This window comes from Condylura cristata, unplaced genomic scaffold (assembly GCF_000260355.1).
Source record: "Condylura cristata isolate star-nosed mole 26May11 unplaced genomic scaffold, ConCri1.0 scaffold00018, whole genome shotgun sequence".
Taxonomy (NCBI): Eukaryota; Metazoa; Chordata; class Mammalia; order Eulipotyphla; family Talpidae; genus Condylura; species Condylura cristata.
In genome coordinates, this window is record NW_004567119.1 from 15,249,763 (window position 1) to 15,267,730 (window position 17,968).

Consider the following 17,968-nt stretch of genomic DNA (forward strand, 5'->3'; position numbering starts at 1 on the left):
CTGGAGGCTCAGTGGCACGTCCTCACTTGTTGGCCAGTGCCAACCCCCAACCCACAGTGCTGCTGGGAGAGGTGAGTGAGACACAGGTCGGGGGTGGAGGCTGGTCAGGAGTTGGTCGATGACACGCAGCCAGTGCAGCTCATTTCCTGTTGCTGCTGCCATCACGGTGGTCACGATGCCCCCTTCTGGAAGGCGTCCTGCCATCTTTGCCGCTGTGACTAGAATTCTTCTCTTCTAGGCATCTGCTTTTTTCCACAAGTGTCTTTCTATCCTGTGAGAATGAAATTCAAAATAACATCCCACAGCCCACTCCTCCCAAAATTCTCCACAACTCGAACTTGCACTGAGGTCTCCATTGGGAGCAAATGAATTTCTACTGACTGTACACCAAATTAAGTGTCCTGGGCTTAAAAATGAAACACCAGGATTCTTTGTTCAAAAATCAGGAGCAAACATTACTGAAGATTTTAAAATATAAAACATTTCCTTTAAAAATATTTTACTTACAAAATGTAATAGGAATACTAGTCATGAATGATATCTATAAGATTACAAATTGCATTTGTGTCAATTTCATGTAATTAATAGGAATACTGAATGCAGTATCTTAATCCATCATAAAGTTTTTCTGACTTTTCCTCTGCATATTCATTTGTTAGGTCATGCAACCTTGCTTTCAGTTGATATAATTGCAAACAGCTTTAGTCACTCCTGGCAAATGCAAGATGGCAACTAATTTTCAGTGCGTTATTTTGAGAAAGATCTTTCTATTGATACAGCAGCCACTGGAGCTTTAATAGGTTGTGGCAACACTGAGATAAATTTCAGAAATCTCTGTCCTCTCAGGCTCCTCCTCCCAGCTCAGCTCCACCCTTCCTAGGGTGGGGCAGGATGCCTGGGACCTCCCCTTCCCCTGGGGGTTACTCTGCTACTACACCTGGTTATTTCCAGCATCGAAATACCGTGGAGCCCACACTTGAAGACAGGAACTCTGGGCTGTAATCCCAGCCTTGTCGCTAAGAAGCCTAAGAAGCATTCTCTTCCCAAAGCAGGGTGATGAATCACTGTTCACTCTCCACGCTGGCTAAGCAGTCTGTGTATCTTACCTGGTGGCTAGCGCATGAAGATGTGAAGTGTTTGGCTATATACTTAATTTTTTTTTTTAAGTTAAAATTTGAAACTTAAAAAATCTCAATCTTACTGTGGAATACTATTAGAAATATAGTTACAATGCCGCATGGCCTGAGTTACTCCAGTTTATGCTTGATCTCAGACGCCGGTTGCTTCAGTAGAGTGAAGCTGCCTAGAGCTGTGCTAGCTGTCGCAGTTTCCCACAGATTCGGCAGGTGGCGCTCTTTGCTGTGTCAAAGCAGACTGGTTACCGCCTATGCGCTGGAGATGATGACGCGCGCTCCCGCGTATGGTGAAGTGTTTATTACCATCTGACTAGGAAGCACTGTGTTAGCAAAATGAGTGGGTGAATGTGGTCATTTTACTTTTTTTTTTAAAAAGGGAAATAGGTGATACCATACTAAGAAGAAAGGATTGATGTAGTGGAAGCGCCGCCATTCCCTGTGTAAAATAGAAATAAATTAGTGCAGGAAAACAGTTTTATAGTACAGGTACCTTGGAAAAGAAGATTAGCCTTATATGACTGAGTAAAATTTTAAGCGCCCTGCATTTTTTCTGAGGAGCAGATGATTAAGATGTGGGTTTCTCAGAGAAAACAGTCAGTGGTTTATCTAAAGCCCAGCACCTGCCGCTCCGCCCAGCCCGCGCGGCTGCCAGTGGGAGCTGATGACTTATCAGCCGCATCTACATCTCGGGATCTTGCTTGACGCTGAGAGAAACAGTATCGTAGCCCTTTGAGGTTTGAACAAGATGTCTATCTCCTTTCCTTTAAAAATAAAACAGCTTCTCTGACTACAGAGCTTTTGATGTATATATGTTTTTTAAAATGTGAGTATGTTTGAAATCATAGGCGCATTAGAGACCCTGAGTAGGGCACTAAATTCGCTTAAGACCAAGAGTAGGAGGCTAATTGCCTTGGGTTCTGCCAAGTGTAAGTCATTGCTGTGTTGTAATTTGTAGTAAAAAAAAAAAAAATGGAGGAAGCAGTATCCTCCCATATTTAGCAGAAAGAATGAGGCAAATGGGAAGGCAGAGAGAAAGTGTACTGCATACCTACTGTGTGTCAGTCCGTGGGCTCATGAGCATTATGGTGTTTGCTTTGGCATCTTTTTTTTTTTTTAAGATTTATTTATGCATACAGAACTGGGATGCAGGCCAGAGGTGCAGGAGCAGTGAGGGGCTTCACCAGAGACAGAGTGGAGCAGATCAGGCCAACTGACAAAGTACACTGCTGAGGAGCAGCGGTGAGACAGGAGAGGTCTGCCGTGCCATGTGGGTCACCTCCGGGGCAGGGCTCGAACTTGCTGAAGTGGCTGCAGCTAGCTTCATGGTGCTGCACTTTAACCTGCTATACCACCAGGGAGGCCCCTGTTTTAGTGTCTTAGGAAAAGAAGTAATTCTTTTTATTTTCCCTCTCACTTACAGTAGCCGTGAGGCAGTTATGCTGATTTTTCAGAATGACAGCTGAGGCTGGCCTATATTTACAGTCAGAATTTATCTGCTTTATGGTTCTTTTATGATTGAAGCAGTCTCAATAGAATCTTAAGTATTTTTTTTAAAGAATTTGACTCTAAGAGTGCTTCTGCTTTATCCATCTTTATCCATCTCCTGCATTCCTCTGAGCATTTACAGAAGTTCTGTCAGCTAATGGTTGTAATGGCCCAGGGCAAGTTAGCCTCAGTGTACCAGTAAATACTTAAACGCAGGCTTGCATTAAATGGAAGACCATTTGGATCATTTCTCTTCTGACTTTCTTATCGCTTTGTATCTTCAAACCAGTCAAAGGGGCTGTGCTTGGAGCAGCAGATGTTTCATAACCCTTCCTAGCCAGCCATCTCAAGTAAAATAATACAAGGGAAAAGGACAAAGGCGAGCCTAATGGGGGGCATGTGGAGTAACTTTTAGTCTTCAAGTACACTTCCAGTTAGGACACTACGGTATCCTCATCTTTCACGACAGCTTTATAAAACAGTATTTTCATCTTTCACGACAGCTTTATAAAAAAGAATGGATTCGAGTACATAATCTCCCAGTGTTTCTCAGTGTTCTGGGTTGGCTTTCTGAGAATCATCCATGGGCATTACAGTTTATTTTCAGTGGATTCATAAAGGCATGGCAACTTTTTTTTTTAAAAGATTTGTTTATTTATACATACATACAGATCTGGGGTGCAGGCCAGAGGTGTAGGGGCAGAGAGAGGATTCACCAGGCAGAATCCTCTCCCTGGGGGAGCAGGACAGGCAGATTGATGAAGTACACTGCTGAGGGGAGCAGTGGGCCGGCCAGGAGAGGTCTGCCGTGCCATGTAGGTCACCTCTGGAGCTGGGGATTGAACTCTCACTGAAGTGGCTGCTATGCTTGCAGTGCTGTGTCCTAACCCATTGCGCCACCAGGGAGGGTCCAGGCATGACAACTTCTCAAACTTCTTTTTCCTCTAGGTCAATTGATGAGACGTTCAGCTTGGCTGAAGAAACCTGTAGTTCCAACCCAGCCATAGTTCGGAGGAAGAAAATTGCCATAAGCATCATCTTTTCCTTGTGTGAAAAAGAAGAAGCACAAAGAAATTTCCAAGACTTCTTTTTTTCTCATTTCCCCCTATTTGAATCTCACATGAACAGGCTGAAGAGTGCAATTGAAAAGGTAAGAAGAGTATTTCAGCGTCAGATAGAGAAGCAATTATGGGGCTTTAGAAATGGTATTGTCTTTTTGTTTATGTATCAGATCACTTGAGAAGGTGTCATTTGCAGCGGTGGTGGATCCTAGACACATTGATGATAGATGCCAGATCCTGCTTAGGAAAGGGAATTATTGCTTTCTGATGGTTTAAGTTGTCATTGCCTTAAGGGTTTTTACTATAATGCTGTCTTAACAATAAAGCCCAGTGGGTAGTATAATGGAGTTTTTCTCAGAGAGTATAATCTGGCTTGTTTTCTCTTCCATAAAGGCCATGATCTCCTGTAGGAAGATAGCCGATTCAAGTCTCCGTGTCCAGTTTTACGTCAGCCGTCTGATGGAAGCTCTAGGAGAATTCAGGTAAACTGATAAAGCTTGACAAATCCGATAGGGAAAATTTATGAGTTGCAGGAGCAGCCATAGATCTAGAAATAGAGACCATAGCTTGGAGCAGTCGGCAGACTTTCAGTTATTAGTCGTATCAGCAGTTCCTTCCTTCAAGATGGAAACTGAGTCCAGTGGAGCAAAAAATCCCATTCCCCAGTCACCTCACTACTACCGACAGTCTTTGGTGTGATTGTTTTGGCAGGGTGAATGGGAAAGTAATATGAGCTTGTTCGTTGTGTCATGTCATCTCATGAAAGCCTTGAGTAAGCGCTGGTGGCCCCACTTGACAGAAGTGCAAATAGCAGAGATGCTTATCCAAGCCACGGAAGGAGAGGATGTGTCTTTTGGGGAGATGAACACTTCAGTTTGCCAGGAACCTCCCACTGTATCCCGAGTACCCTCTCAGAAGTGCCCTGGCCTGAACATTAAGCTCTGTGATCATGCTAGCCGGCCTCATGTCATCCTAACAAGTGACCTTTTTAGTCAGGAGGCGGGTGCTTTCGAGTCCTTGCCTCTAGTATCTAGGTGAAAGTGTACTGTGCTTTGGGTAGTGGATGGATCCTCTGTGCTGAGCTGATTGTTGTACCTCTTTTAAGTGCCAGTTTCACCATGGGGGATGGGATCCCCCTCTAACGCAGTGATAAGCAAATGAGCTAAACTTTTGCACAACAGCAGCAGGATAAAAAGTTTTTATAATTCTTAGGATGTTACATTTTTCTGCTACACAAGGTCTACTATGCTTTGGATAGCTATTAATGCTGCTTGGGCAAAATCGCCCGGTTTTTTGAATCCTGGATTAGGTGTAAAGGACTCGAGCAACACATGAGTCATTTTCTGATGAAGAGGACCTGCGTCAGGTATCTGCAAAGTGGTGTGAAGTGGTGCTGTTGGATGCCAATCCAAGGAGGAGTGAATCTTCTGTAGCGTGGGCCATGCGGGATGTGCCCGCTGCTGCACGAGGGAGGCCTGGAAGGGGGGACTGCACACAGCAGAGAGCCTCGCTGTGGGCGTCCTAGGCCTTGTTTCTCCTTCCTCACCTCCTTCTCCGGAAACCGTGACAAGTATCCGCCTTTGGAGACCTGAGCTTTAGCAAGCGAACCCCCTTTCTCTGTGACCACAGCCGCCCCTTGCCCCCAGGCCCGCTGTCCTTTTTGCCCGAGTGCAGTTCTGTTGCGTCTCAGGGCTTTTATGAGCACAGCTGGAAATTGAGTGAGAATACATCTCATCCCTCTTGATTTAGGAAGCAAGGATGTGTCTTAAATTCAGAGCCCCTGGTGGAGATCCAAAGCTGAGTTCACGTGCCCTTTTTGGCCCTTCGCACCAGTTAGTGGGGAGACCTGCATTCGCCTCCTGACCTTGTCATTAAATATTTGTGTCTTGCAGAAATAACTTAATGTGGCTGGACCTGTTTCTTAATCTGAGATAGAACTAGACTAAATAGTTTCTCCGATAGCTTACAGTTCTGAGAATTTGATGCTGCTTGTTCATATAAAAACCTGGAATGTGGTTCGGGGAAGAGCCACTTATGCGCAGCTGACTCTTGAATAACACAGCAGACCCACCGTACACAGATTCTCCTGCGAAGAGACGACATCTACTTGCGGTGTTGGTCCATACAGTTCAGTACTGTCAATGTAGTTTGTTTTCCTGTGGCCTTGCCTTTCCTCTGGCTTACTTTATTGTATGGATGCAGTGTAGTATACATATTACACAATGTAATGTGTTACCTGACTCTTTTGATCAGATACAGGCAATTATTTAAGTTTTGGGGGAGTCAAGCTTTGTGGAATTTTCCAACTGTGTGACTGTTTGGTGCCCCTAAGACAGCCCTACCCCATCCCTCGCATTGTTCAAGGGTCAGTTGTAGTTGTTATCATCTGAAATGAAAAGAGTGATCTGGCTTGAAGAACTAAATCACCAACCAAGACTGGGAGCGTTGCGTGAGCTCTGGCCCCACCTTCAGTATAGCTTACTCCTTTTCTTCTTTATTTCTTTACTATTAATGGGCATAGGCCTGACACAAGGCATTGCAAAAATGAATTGTTTAAAAAATGAGTATTTCTTTTTTTTTTTAAAGATTTATTTATTTATTCATATAGAACTGGGGTACAGGCCAGAGATGCGGAGGGTGAGTGGATTTACCAGAGACAGAGTGGGGAACAGAACAGGCAGATTGACGAAGTACACTGCTGAGGGGAGCAGCAGGCGGGCCAGGAGAGGTCTGCCACGCCATGTGGTCACCTCCGGGGCAGGCGGGGATCGAACTCATGTGGAAGCGCCTCTAGATTCTCAGTGCTGTGCTTTAACCCGCTGCGCCACCAGGGAGGGCCAAAAATGAGTATTTCATGTCAAGCGTTGGCATGCCTTTTATGTAAAGGTCTCTGTCATAGCTGTTCAACTCTGTTGCTGTGCAGAACAGTGACAGACGATATGCAAATGAATGAGGCTGGCTGTTCCCACTAAAACTTTCCCTAAATAAGTGGTGGCAGTCAAACGTGGCCCTTGGGTTATAGTTCATACCCGTTTATTTCCTGCATGAATCCCTCGAAGACTACATAGATCATGATTATTGTTTTCTTCTTTATTCTTCTATACAGAGATTCACCATAATGATATTTGTGACCGTTTTGTGTGTCTCTCTTTCTCTTTCTCTTCTATAGAGGGACGATCTGGAACTTATATTCTGTTCCAAGGATAACCGAACCAATATGGCTTACCATGATGTCCAGCACTTTGGAAAAAACCCAGCTGTGCCAGCGCTTTCTCAAGGAGTTTACACTCCTGATAGAGCAGATCAATAAAAACCAGTAAGCGTCAGCTCTGTGTAGCCTGTATGGAAGCGCACGTGTGTGCATGTCAGACAGGCTCTCCCTGCACTGACTCACCTGGTTGTGTTTTCTCATTTCTCCAAGGTTTTTTGCTGCCTTATTGACTGCAGTGTTAACCTACCACCTGGCTTGGGTACCGACTGTGATGCCTGTTGACCACCCTCCCATTAAAGCCTTCTCAGAGAAACGCACCTCCCAGTCCGTGAACACCCTGGCCAAAACGCACCCTTACAATCCTCTCTGGGCGCAGCTGGGTTGGTATCCAGTATGGCTGTTCAGAGACTATGTGTAATGGAATGGGGAAAATAATAGGCTTTTGAGTCAAGTAACACTAATTTCACCGTCTTTTAAATTTTTGCCAAAGTCAGATACCTGGTCTTTCTGTACACTGCTTTCTTGTAATTAGTTGGTGGCATTTAATTCCTTAAGCTTTGTGCTCAGGATTGGTATAGGAGGCAAATGCTTCAGCGTAGTTGCGTCTCTCTCAGAGCAAGGAAGGCTTACTTCAGATGTTAAAATAGTACTTTCTGTAAAAAGAAGAATAGATTCTGAGTTTGAGTCCACAGTTGCATGTTTGGGGCCCGGTGAGGGAGGTGGTCCCTGGGACCTCTCACTCATCGGTAGTTGGAGTGTTTAGTGCAAACACTGTCCCAAGTCTGGTGCCACGTGCTAGGGACACCGCGTAGTCTCAAAAACTCGCTCTTCAGATGACTGAGTCACAACAGGAGCATCCCTTTGATAGGGGCTGCTGAAGGGTGCTGGAGGCAGACGATACAGTGTAGAGCTGACCAGGGGCGCCAGAGCCAGACTCCACATCAAGTCCAGACCTCAGGGGCAGGCGACTTGGCCTCTCTGTGTCTGTTTCTTCGGCTCTTAAAAGGAGCTGATGATTGTGGCAATTAGTTGTTTATAAGCACCCTTTGGTGAAAATATTAATGTTGGGGGACACTGAGAGGTAGAGGGGTGGGAATTTTTAAGGAAGGCTTGTTTGAGAAAAATGTGAAATTTACACTTTTCTAGAAAAAGACATATAGACTTTAATCTTAGAAAACAGATTGTTACAATGACAATGAAAGCTGATACTGTGAGTCAAGCACTGTTTTCAAGTGCTTTTTAAACATATTATTAGATAGGCTTTTGTGCCTGTCTTACTATTGTCCTCAGTTTGTAGATAATAAAGAGGTCTTCCCTTGTTCAGGGGCATGAGATGTGTAAGAAGAGAAAACACAGTCCAAGGTTAGGGGGATAGTCGCTTAAATGGAGTCAGATGAACAGCTGAAGAAATTGTTAGAAGTGGGTGTAGCACAACTGATCAGTATTGAGTGCAGGGAAGCCCTCAGCCTGCCTGGCACAGTGAGGCCCCACAGTTCTCCTTGGGGCAGCAAAGGGCTATTGTTCTTGCTAGGGAGGCTGATCTTGAGAAAATGTATCTCCAAGTGGGGAAGGGAAACCTGCAGGATGTTACAGAAAGGGTGTTTCATGCTGCCTGGGTCAGCCATTTTAAAACAATCTAATTAAGTGGTGTGCATTTAATGAGATAAATGTATTTATAATTAGACATGCTTCTCATTTGAAATTTAACTAATTGACAGCCATTAATTCCAGGAGTTCAGCATCACAAGGCAAAATCCCTTCCTGTGGGCTCTGCATCCCCCAAAGGAGGTCATGTGTCACTGGAGCCTCAGTGCACCCTCCCCCTGGCCACCCAGCAGGGCTCTGGCTGTGGCTAGACTAGTGTGAAGAAGGCCGAGGCGCTGGCTGTCATGTGATTGTTTCATAAAGCCAAGTGTGAACGATGGTTGAGTTTATATTATTACAAAAAAATCGAGGGACTTCAATGCTTATTGTCTCCTTTATATATTTACCCAGTGACAGGAAAATGTAAGTTGCTGGGGAGATACCTTGATGCAGATGTAACTTTAATCCTCATTCCTAATAGAAACAATTCAATCTTGGATTCAGTCTTTCAAAGGCTTATCTGAGAGCTTGCCCAGACAGCTACGGCTGGGCTGCTCATTGCTGTCTGGCTCATGAGCAGCCCAGAAAGGGGAGAGAAACTGGGCACACCCAAGCCCCGAGCCCTGCCACACTCAAGCTGGCTGTTCAGGACGCTACCCTCTTCCTGCCTATGCCTGACACCAGCTCCCTGTGAGGTTTCCCAAAATGTGGGTCACCACCCGTCAAAGGGTGTGGATGGCACACTGGAGCGGAAGCGTGAGCGCGACATGTGTTTGGTGTAGTGTTTGAGGGTGTGGAGGGGCGGCCGGGTAGAGTGTGTCTTTCATGGGACAGGGGTAGGGACTTTACAAGCCTGTCCTTTCCACCACCTATTGAGAGTTCCAGGTCCATCTGTGTGACCTTACCTGAGGAATTGGTAGAAGTGGAAAGTAGCTTTTCTCCTCAAAGAAGACTTAAGATCATTGGCTTAATTTAACATAGGTTAAAAAGTCTGAAATCTCCAACTTTTTTTCCTCCAAAGTTTAAATTCTGTTTTTCAGAATGCAGTGGACTTTGATTGCAAAGCAATGAAAAAAATGATAAGGAGAAAATTCTCAGAAATTAAACAGCTATTTTTAAATAACCCACAGACCAACCATAGTCCACAAGAGGAGTTAGAAAATCGATTGAAGTAAATGATAATAAAGACACAGTGATGACAATGGATAGGATCAGGGACATAGTGTCTGAAGAGCACATCGTGTTAGGAGAATGTAATGCAGGAAAAGCGGCCCTTCAACATGCCTCATTTTCTCTCCCTGCTCACTTTCTCTCCCCGCCTCCCCGCCCCTGTCTCTCTTCACAATGCTCCTGGTTCTCTTGGCTTCTCACCTCACTTCTCTCCCAGTTTACCCCCCCCCCCCAGGTTTCTGTCTTCTCACCGTTTCCTGGGGTGTTTCTCTTCTTTTTCTCCTCCCCTCTTTCCCTCTTTCTTTTCCTAGATATTTTCCATGACTGATGTTCTCACCCCTCTCTGGATCTGGCTCCCCTCTGTCCAGCCTCCGCCTTTCCTCCTTTCCTCTCCCCTCCCTTCTCCCTGTTCCCCTCTTCTGCTCTGTCTCTGTCTGCCCTTCCCTGAAGTCACTGTCTCCCACCCCACCCCACCCGACCCCTTCCTGCACTGTTTGGCCTTTCCTGTTCACCTGCAAACACTTGTTAACCCTTAGCTCTGTCTCTTACTCCCATTTTCTCACTTTATATTTTAAATTGTGGTTAAAAAAAAAAAGCACACTATTATCTTAACCATCTACCTAGTTCAGTGGTGAGTCTATTCACATTACTTTGTAACCTCTTCCTCAGTTTGTAAAATTATACTCATCAAAACAGAGTTTCTACTCTAAAATTAGTAACTTCATCAATCCAGGACTCAAAAATTACCTTCAACTTTAAGACGCAATAAATTTTTAATAACGTAGGTCTTCTACTTTAACGGTGCATTATTTATGACATCTGGCCCTGAAGTAACAGCCCTGTTTCCACACACATCACGCTCATTACTTTCTATAGTTTATTATAATTTTTATATATTTTAATATCCTTCCCTGTTTGACTTTTTTCCCTCTTGTACCTTAGTTATTTCAAATATACAATACCATAAGTTTAAAATACATGCTAAAAAAGATTCTAGTTACTCTGACAGGGCTTTCCTTTGTGTTACTTTCCATACCAGACTCAGATACATAGCCTTTGTTAATATTAAAACTGACCTAACAGAATCGTCCCATGAGTTCCTGAAGTGACTGTGATACCCCACAGCAGCTGGCAGCTGGCATCACACAAGTAGGAAAAATTAAACTCTTAGCCAGGAAAGTTTCCCCCAAAGTACCAGTTCTAGTATCAGACTATCACTCATGTTTTGAGGGGGTTTTTTGTTTGTTTTTTGTATCTAAAGATGATTTCAGTCAGCTGCAAAAGTCTCAGAAGACAAGGCTCGTTTAATCTAGACTCTTTGCAGAGAGGCTTATTGAGTGTCGTTTCTGTCCCGTGCTAGCTTTGCACTCGGGAATACGCTCCAGACCAGGGACTTCCTCAGTGTTCCCGGGGAAGTACTTCTTATGGGATCTGATATCTGTTCTCAGTCTTAATCTAGCCATTTAATTAGTTTTATCTCGTACATGCCCGTACAAATGCCTTTCCTCCTCAATCTCACTGCATTCCTCAGATGGATTCCAACTTCTTGGGTCTAATTTATTAGCATTTCTGTGTCACCTCTCCTTTATTTAGTAACTTTTCCAGTTGGGATTTGTTTCAACATTTTGATGATTCCCTTAATGGTTTCTGACTCAGGACTGGCTGTGCATCGCTATAAACAAGATAATGTCATGTAAAACATTTTGTGTGATGCTTGAGATATTTGTGTTGATTTCTTGTGGTGATTGTTAGTATTATTACTGGCAAGATATTTTGGTATCAAGGTTATAAAATAGTATAATGAAGTTACCCAATGCAGTCATTTTGGGACATTTGACAAATACTTTAATGAAACGCTTACATTTTTGGGTTGATTGACACATTTGCCCTTCTTCCACCTTTAAGTAAGCTAAATGTTCATGGTTCATCAACCAGTTTTTAATCAGATTGTCAAGATATAACATGGGGCATTTTTTTTTCATAGAATTTTCGTGTAAAGCCATGTGAATAAAATATTCAGATTTACTGTTCATAATTAAGTTATCTTCTTGATCGAATTGATTCGGCCTGGTGTGTGTGTTTATGAAGAGAATTCTGAGCAGGCCATCTCGTTATGTATTTTGAATGAACTCATTGCACTTCTGTTTAGAGTCCTAAGTTTGGATTTCACCTTCAAGGCCTGTTGTGATGGATTCCTTTTTTTTTTTTTAATCCACTTTGAAAGATTATTCTGATTTCCAAGATATAGCATGTGCTGTGGTCATATAAGAGTGTGACTTTAGCCAGCCTTAGGGAGGTGGGAGCCGCCAGGCCTCTGGGAAGAACTTACAGGCACAGGGAGGGATTGTGTCTCTAGCAGCAGCTCCCCGCACCCAGAGCAGGAGGCTGCAGCCTGTGCCCGGCCTTCCCAGGCAGACTTTCCATTAGAGAGGCAAAACTTGAGCAGTCATTGCTAGGAATTTTCTCCTTGCCTCCATGAGGTGGGTGAAGGGGCCTTTCTAGGGAGCAAAGTCATCTGCTTCTTGTAAAGGCTGACACCATCTGTGACCTGCTCACCCCAGAGGACCTTTTCTTTGTGTCTGCTTGCCCTACAGGTGATCTTTACGGAGCCATTGGCTCTCCAGTGAGGCTGACTCGCACCGTGGTGGTGGGGAAGCAGAAGGATTTGGTCCAGCGCATACTTTATGTCCTGACCTACTTTCTCCGCTGTTCTGAGCTTCAAGAGAACCAACTGACCTGGTGTGGGAATTACAGCGAAGGTGAACAAATGCTAAATGGGAGCAAGATCACAACAGCCTTGGAGAGAGGAGAGGTGGAGGAGTCGGAGTATGTGGTGGTGACGGTGAGAAGCGAGCCTGCTCTTCTTCCCCCCATCCTGCCACCCACCACTGCTGAGGGAAGGAGCCCTGAGCCCGAGGGCTTGGCTGGGGCGCCAGAGGGCACGGACCTGAGAGACCTGTGTCCCCAACCTGACAGTGAAGGAAACAAGAGGCCAGCGCAGAGTCCTGAGGCCTGCAGCCTGGGGTTCCCAGAGCCAGCAATGGCCAGCTCTTGGAAACCTCAGGGGCCACTCTGTGAGGGTGAAGACTGTAAAGGAGAGCCCCCTCAGGATGGCTCTTCAGGGCTCTCCAACTGTGAAGTTCTGGGGGTGGGACTGAAGATCGGGGGACAGACTGTCAATGAGGACTTGAAAGGGTGGAAAGGGGAGGTGCCTAGAAAATTACCAGAGCGGTCAGCGGCCTGGCCTTGCCCTGACAGACATTCCCAGGAGAAGGCTCCCTTAGAAAAGGTCACTTTCCAAATTGGAAGCTCCTTATCTCCAGAGTCGGACCTGGAAAGTCGCACTAAAAAAATGGAAGAGCGGCTGAAGGACTGTGGACAGTGCCCAGGTGCGGCCAGTCCCTTGGCTGAACGCAGGGTGGCTGCTGAGGTCATTCGGGACCAGCAGGTGCCTGGGTGCCCCTTTGCCCCAGGGTTCGGGAAGAATGTCTGCTGCCCCCAGGGTCTGCCTTCAGAGGGCGAGGACGCTGAATTTGACAGGGGTTTTGCCAAGGACAGAGGCATCAGACCCGAGGTTGCGACGATGGCGGCGGGGCAGCCGAGTCCACCTGCATCTGCTGAAGACCGCGCGGCAGGAGCAAGGTGGTGCGCGCTGGCGGCCACCGGAGGTTTGTGCCTGAAGGATGCAGGAGGACCTTTGACGGCACCTGTGCCAAGTAGGGGTGCCCAGCAGGACTCCGGCTTCTCAGTGGCCGCACATGTCCCCTGTGGGGACACCGACCGCAGAGCCGCCCGCAGGGCAGCAGGAGACATCCCCAGAAATGAGAGCGCGGACAGCGCTCTTGGCGATAGTGACGACGAGGCCTGCGTCTTGGCCACGCTACCCGCGGGCCCCGGAGACCCCGCGGCAGGGGCGGCGGAAGTGGAGCTCCCTCTGCCCAGGTACGAGGGGACTGGGCCGTGCCTCGCTACCAGCCCTGTGACCGCGTCAGGAACTGCCGGCACATTTGCCCGCAACTTCCGTGGGCTTTTTTGGCCCCGAATCCTGGCCGTGCCCTCAGGGCCTGGCCAATGGTGTCCAGCCTGGCCTCTCCCCGCGGCGTGGCTGCGCGTCTGGGCCAGGAGATAGGCCAGGGTGTGGCGGGCTGTCGCCGCTGGGGCGGTGGGACAGGGAGTTTGCCCCTCTGGAGTCTGTATGGGCCTGTAAGCTGGCCGCAGATGCCTCCCGGGAGGCGGCAGATGAAGCTGCCGATTAAGTTGGGGCAGGAAGACACCCCGCCCCCGGAGCTCTGTCAGGCTGATTATTTGGTCGGTGATTGGAGCAGTAATTGGAGGTCTCGCCTGGCCTTCCCACCGCGGTGGGCCCTGGCCTGTGTAGGTGTGCTGTGTTCCTAGAGCCAGACTTTTCGCTCGATGCCCCCACCTAGCAGACCCGTGGGGCTGGGGCACAGGCTGCCTGGTGGGGCTGCTAGCTGGGGAACAAGAACTATCTCATCACCCGCCGCTGCCGCCATAATACTGCTGCTGGTTTTTCCTTACCCCTCTTTAAAATAAAATTCCTTTTCTCTTCCAAACCTCTTTCCTCCCCTTACCTTAGGGTGGGTGAATGGAACCACCCTGAGTCTGTTTCTTTGGAGTCTGTTCTGTCCCCCTGACAATTCTAATGGGCCAATATTGTTTTAGCTCTCAGAGCATCAGCAACCCAAACGTGAGAAACTTCGGCCGCTCACTCCTGGCGGGTTACTGTCCCACCTACATGCCTGACCTGGTGCTTCATGGGACCAGCAGCGACGAGAAGCTGAAGCAGTGCCTGGCGGCTGACCTGGTCCACACCGTGCATGTAAGTGAGCCCAGCTCGGGGCAAGGGTCCTGGGAGCCACAGGTGTCCCTCCTGAAGAGAAGATAATGAAGGCCCTGTGTGTAGTGCTTCAGGGGGTTCCCAGCAGCACCCAGGGGTTAACAGCAGCTGGGAGCTGTGGCTCACCGAGGCCTGGAGGAGGCCTTGCTGGGAGCAGTGGCACCCAAGCTGTGGAGAGCTGGATCTGGAAAGGTGCTGCCTGCTGCAAGAGCAGTGAGAAGGGTGGGGGATGGTGCCCCACCTCTCCCCAGCCCCGGGCTCTTCTGGGGCCTCCAGTGACTGGCCCAGCAGGAGGCCAGAGGGCAAGGTCACCTTGCTGATGCTGATACAGCCCTGGGGCCCACAGGGGTCAACCTCCTGGGGCCCTAAGGGACAGCGAAAGGCAGAGTGGAGAGTGGAGCTGGGCTGGGGGAGGGGCAGCTGGGCTGGGCAGACAGAGTAAACAGCCCAGATGGGGACAGTTATATGAGGTCTCGGGGAGGACCTCAGAGATGTCACATACGGTTTGCTTTTCATCCGAACCTTACTAGTCCCAAAAAGTAATTTATTTAACCTGATCGGTCATTAAGTTCACTTTGATGGCTGTGTAAGGAAGACCGAATAAAGACTGACAAGTCTTATGGGAAGTTGCTTGTGGCTGCCGTTCAAGTGCCTGTCTGCTATCTGCAGCGCGACAGGAACTGAACAGTTACGGAAGTGGTGTCAGTCAGTCTGATGGGCCTGTTTTTAATTGAGCTGCTATTGGGCAGATGTACAAAAATAGATGTTCTGCACTGGAAGCACATTGTATCTTGTGCAACAGGGAAGGTCCTCGTCACGTGAAGAAAATTGGAATTTGGCTTGTGCCCGACCTCCTCACCCAACAAGTATTTTTCGAGAGGTGGAATAGAAGGCTGTGATGTTATCTTTGGCCTTGAGCATCTCCTCTGCAAAGACTAAACATACCTTAGACACAGGCTAAACAGGCTGGAGAGCTTTGTGAGAAAGGGAGAGAAAGGAGTGGAACAGATGTCCAGATAGGCCCCAGGAGGAGGAGGGCAGAGAGACGAGGCACGGTCATCACCCCAGAGTGGACCCAGAGCCCCTGACCCACTCCTCACACCCCCTGCTCGGTGATGGGCGCCAACCCGGTACCGGGTCGTTCCCGGAGTGAAACGACAAGGATGCTTTTGTCTCTGGAAGGAATGGCGTGATGTTTGACTTGCAGGGCTGCAGTGAACATGGTATACCTTTTTAGGACTTCAGAACTGACACACGAGTGACCTTAGGATAAGAACAACGCCCCACAGTGCCCTCGTTGTGCCATGTTGCCTTTTAGGTGGTCTTAAGCTGCGCATAGTCCTCAGGTTTTAGACTTGCGTGTCCCTCGTGGCCGTCTGTAGCCCTAGCCAGGGGCTGTGAGGCCCTCTTTCCCTTCTCCAGCAGCGCCAATGTATCCAGATGCCTTAAACCTGTGCTCTGCTGCTCTGCTGGCAGCTTGAGTCGGAAGCCAGGTGTTGCTCCTTGGCCCTTGCTCCCAAGGCGCTTGCTCTTCTGTTTCTGACGGAGGTGCCAAGAGCCTGCATGTGAACTAATGGGGTGACATGCGTCTCACCAGCTGGGGGTGGTGAGCTCCCCCAGAGTCCCTCAGTAACCACTGTAAAAGTGTAATCCACGAGCAGGAACCCTCCTTGAACATAGCCGCAAAACCACTCATGACATTTCTTAATATTTTCAATAGGCTGACAAGTTCCAATTTTTATATACTAGGCTTTCGTGGTGACCATCTAGCTCAATAATTCTTACCATTTGAAAAAAAAGAAAGCCATGCTTCCTCTATTTGCACTCCGAAAGATTTTTCATGTATCATTTTTCCTTCCTTCCAGAAGTAATGTTTTCACACTGTAGTTTTTCTCATTTCTTCAGGCTAGGTAATCACCGCAAGATCGAAAGTCATTCAACATAATAACCTATATTGTGTCAAATTGTGGGTACATCCAAAGTGCAGCCATGCATGGGTGTCAAAAGGAAATTACTCCGGTTCATAAAAATATCTTCAGAAGCTTAATACATTCAGAATGTATCCAATTAGCATTAGTGGATTTCTAACTTCACTTGACACATTCATCATCATGAATTTTGCTTTTGAAGTCGTGTTCCATTTAAACTGTGTCTCAGACTGGGGCTCCACTCTGGTCTGTGGCAGTGTTTAAACAAAAATAGCCTGACTTTCAACTGCCATTTACAAATATTTGCTGAAAAATAAATGAGGAGGGTTTTTTTTTTTTTAACATTATATTACATTTACTGCGCCACAAGGCTTGTAATTATTTAAATTCTTGAGTATCTTGCCAGAGAAGGAAGCAGAGATCCAAGTACCAGACATGACCAGACTTAGAGCTAGAACAGTGGCTTCTTGAGGAAGAAAAGTTTGGGATAAATTGTCTTTTCATAACTTGCTCTTAGAATCTCAAAAATCTCTTTCGTGGATGTCCTGATGCTCAGGGCTCATGCCTGACTTTGTTGTGCTTTGACATTCATAATTGTTTTTAGAGAAGCATACTTAGTAACTGTTTAAAGCAATTGATCTAAGTTATTGATCTGTTTTCCAGCTCTGTGCATGATTGGATTGTAAAATCTGTCTTATGTAAATGTGAGCTTTTATAGCCTTGGTGAACTGGCTTGTGGAGTTTCTTTTCTCGCTGAGGGTTTATATTCTAACATCCAGCAGTTAAGACTGTACTTTTCCTTATTCTGTCTCTTGTGGAAAAAAAAAAGATGTATTAACTTCATTTATTTTTATTTTTGTTACTGACTTTCACATGCTAAAATTCTGAAGGTCTTTAAATATTTAAACACATGTTCTTATTTAATCCATGTACCACCTCTTTTCTGCCATGTGAACTGTTTCTCTGGCCTCCTAGCATATAGATTATACAGCTGCCTTAAATTAGGCTAGAGAAATACTCAGTTTCATTTTTTTCCTTGCCACATCTAAAAGTGCATTCTTTCCTCTGTTTCTCTTTCGACTGTAAGTGGTAAAATGCAGAGAGAGAGCAAGAGCGAGAGAGAGACATTTTCTCTGTCCCCATGATCCTCAGGTAACTTTCTCTCTCTTCTTTTTCTGAGTTGAATGAAGGTCGTCTGCCCACGAATCCTGCTGACGGGGCATCGTCAGGTATTGAAGGTGGGCAGCGGCGGTGATGCGGAGGCGCTGACAGCACTGATGGCTGGGTTCAAGTCTTGCTGGTACCACTCATTTGCTGATAGGCTTAAGTAAATCAGTCAGCATCACTAAACCTGAGAGAAATATGTTTACAGGGACAGATGAGGCACAATCCCGTGGTTAAAGGTTTGGCTTCTAAAGACACACAAACCTCTGTTTGCCTTGTGGCCCATCCTTAAGTGGCTTTGTAGTCCTGGGGAAGTTTCTTTAGTTTTTTTGTTTTTGTTTTTTTAAGATTTATTTATTCATTTATGCATA

The 17,968-nt window shown here is 46.6% G+C and overlaps 1 protein-coding gene across 1 annotated transcript in view; it reads left to right on the top strand.

The window, feature by feature from the left end:
* FNIP2 (folliculin interacting protein 2) overlaps nt 1–17,968 on the top strand; it is a 56,097-nt gene that overhangs the window by 16,890 nt on the left and 21,239 nt on the right. Inside the window, exons 9-14 of the mRNA XM_012726834.1 lie at nt 3,570–3,771; nt 4,076–4,164; nt 6,852–6,998; nt 7,104–7,273; nt 12,242–13,589; nt 14,331–14,487. Of these exons, the coding sequence (XP_012582288.1) occupies nt 3,570–3,771; nt 4,076–4,164; nt 6,852–6,998; nt 7,104–7,273; nt 12,242–13,589; nt 14,331–14,487 (2,113 nt within the window). The remainder of the gene's footprint in view (nt 1–3,569; nt 3,772–4,075; nt 4,165–6,851; nt 6,999–7,103; nt 7,274–12,241; nt 13,590–14,330; nt 14,488–17,968) is intronic.